The sequence below is a fragment of the Leptonychotes weddellii genome, unplaced genomic scaffold (genome assembly GCF_054177405.1).
Source record: "Leptonychotes weddellii isolate Sample4059 unplaced genomic scaffold, ASM5417740v2 HiC_scaffold_26288, whole genome shotgun sequence".
Taxonomy (NCBI): Eukaryota; Metazoa; Chordata; class Mammalia; order Carnivora; family Phocidae; genus Leptonychotes; species Leptonychotes weddellii.
Genome location: NW_027855294.1, coordinates 1 through 1,980, shown reverse-complemented (window position 1 = coordinate 1,980; position 1,980 = coordinate 1). Strand labels below are relative to the sequence as shown.

The window sequence follows — 1,980 nt, the reverse complement described above, 5'->3', positions numbered from 1 at the left end:
CAATGGAAAGACAAGGAAGAGGAGTGGCATCTCTGCATGCCCTCTCTCCAATCATGCTTTCCTTAGTGATCTCTGATTGCTTCCTCAGATCATAGACACGATGCTGCCTCCCATGGCCCTCCCCAGCCTGTCCTGGATGCTGCTTTCCTGCCTGATGTTCCTGGCTCGGGTCCAAGGTGAGCTTTTGCTGTTCCTAGCACTGGGTCCTTGTGAATGCTCAGGGCCAAGAAGAAGAGGAAGGCCCCCGTGGTAAAGTGGTGACACATATCCTCACACAAAGAAACTGCCTATAACTTGTCCATCATTACTCCTTCCTTCAGGGTAACTAGGGGTGGCCAGCATCACCGTGGTCCACTAGCACTGCAAGGAGGTCATTTCCATTTTGTCCCAGCACTCTAATTTGTGTTGGTAGGTGAAAGAGGAAAAGCGTGAAGGGTCAGTAATGAGATACAGGGAAGGAAAATGAGGACCCAGTGCAAGAATGGTCAACCTAGAGTGGGGAAGGGTTGGACTTTGAAGGGGAAGGATGAAAAGAAAAGAGAAGGTTCCTCATTTAGTGGGGTTGGTTCAAGATCAAGAAATCTTAGAAGTGGGGCGCCTGGGTGGCTCAGTTGTTAAGCATCTGCCTTCGGCTCAGGTCATGATCCCAGGGTCCTGGGATCGAGCCCTGCGTCGGGCTCCCTGCTCCGTGGGAAGCCTGCTTCTCTCTCTCCCACTCCCCCTGCTTGTGTTCCCTCTCTCGCTGTGTCTCTGTCAAATAAATAAAATCTTTAAAAAAAAAAAAGTTCATAAAAAAAATCTTAAAAGCATTGGCAATGGGGAGAGGCAGTCAGGACTTTGCCATCACTTCCCAAGCACTGGCCTCATACATATTCCCCTCGGTCACCTCCCTACCCTGATCCCCACTCTCCTATTTACCTCTCCCTTCTCTTTTATTTCCTCCCACCCTAGGTGAAGACTCCCAGAAGGATGTGCCCGCTCCACGGATCAGCTGTCCCAAAGGCTCCAAGGCTTATGCCTCCCACTGCTATGCCTTGTTTATGACACCAAAATCCTGGATGGATGCAGATGTGAGTACTTGGATTTCAGTTAGGGGTTTTAAGGGAAAGTACGTAAGAGACCTGAGGGGGGTCAGTTCCATTCTCCAGAATTTCTTGGGGGCAAGACTGAGCACCCACATCTTTTGCATATATACCCCTTCTCCCCTACCTCTGCCTACCCTCCCCCTAATGATGTCTCAGACTCCCCCTGAGTCTCTCGCTTCCCCACACAGATGGCCTGCCAGAAGAGGTCCTCAGGACACCTTGTGTCTGTGCTCACTGGGTCTGAGGCAAACTTTGTGGCCTCCCTAGTCAAGAACAGTGCGAACACCTACTCAAATATCTGGATTGGGCTCCATGACCCCACAGAGGTATGAACTCATCTTCTCTTCATAATCTCTCAAGATGCTATTGCCCCCCCAAGCCCATTCCCTGTCCCCTGTGCCTGCCCAGTAAATGCCTTAAAGAGCCCTGGAGCTCAGAGATCCAGGAGGACATGAGGGGGAAAGGGAGGGCTCTGTAGCGGCTCACCAGCTGAGTTTTGTGGAAGTCCCTTGTCTCCAGCTGAAATTAATCTGCCTCCTGTCATGCTTGTACACAATTTGTACATGAGGCCTTGTAATTCAGTTCTCTGAGCTTCACAGAGTCTGCACATATTGTGCTGAGGGAATCCTAAGTGAAGATAGGATCCATTTTTGCTCTATAGAACAGACACTGTCTTTGAGGTTCAGGTGGTAATTACAAATGCACCACTAATTGCTGTTCAGTCAGTAACATGTTACTCTGGGTGGTTCTGTAGGTCTTTGTGATTACTGGTTTGGAATTTGCCAATAAGAGGAAGGAGCTGGGAAGAGTTTCCCAGAGGAGAGCTCTGGCTCCAGGGAAGCATCTAGATGAGCAGAGCAAATTTGGTGATGCTGGGGAGGGGTTCATGCAAGGA

At 49.9% G+C, this 1,980-nt stretch overlaps 1 protein-coding gene across 1 annotated transcript; it reads left to right on the top strand.

The window, feature by feature from the left end:
- Positions 1–70: 70 nt before the first annotated feature.
- LOC102750280 (lithostathine-like) lies at positions 71–1,432 on the top strand. Its single transcript, XM_081810457.1, has 3 exons — positions 71–176; positions 952–1,070; positions 1,274–1,432. Exons 1-3 carry the CDS (start codon positions 101–103, stop codon positions 1,415–1,417), a joined length of 339 nt encoding a protein of 112 aa, XP_081666583.1. The 5' UTR covers positions 71–100; the 3' UTR covers positions 1,418–1,432.
- The last annotated feature ends 548 nt before the right edge of the window (positions 1,433–1,980 follow it).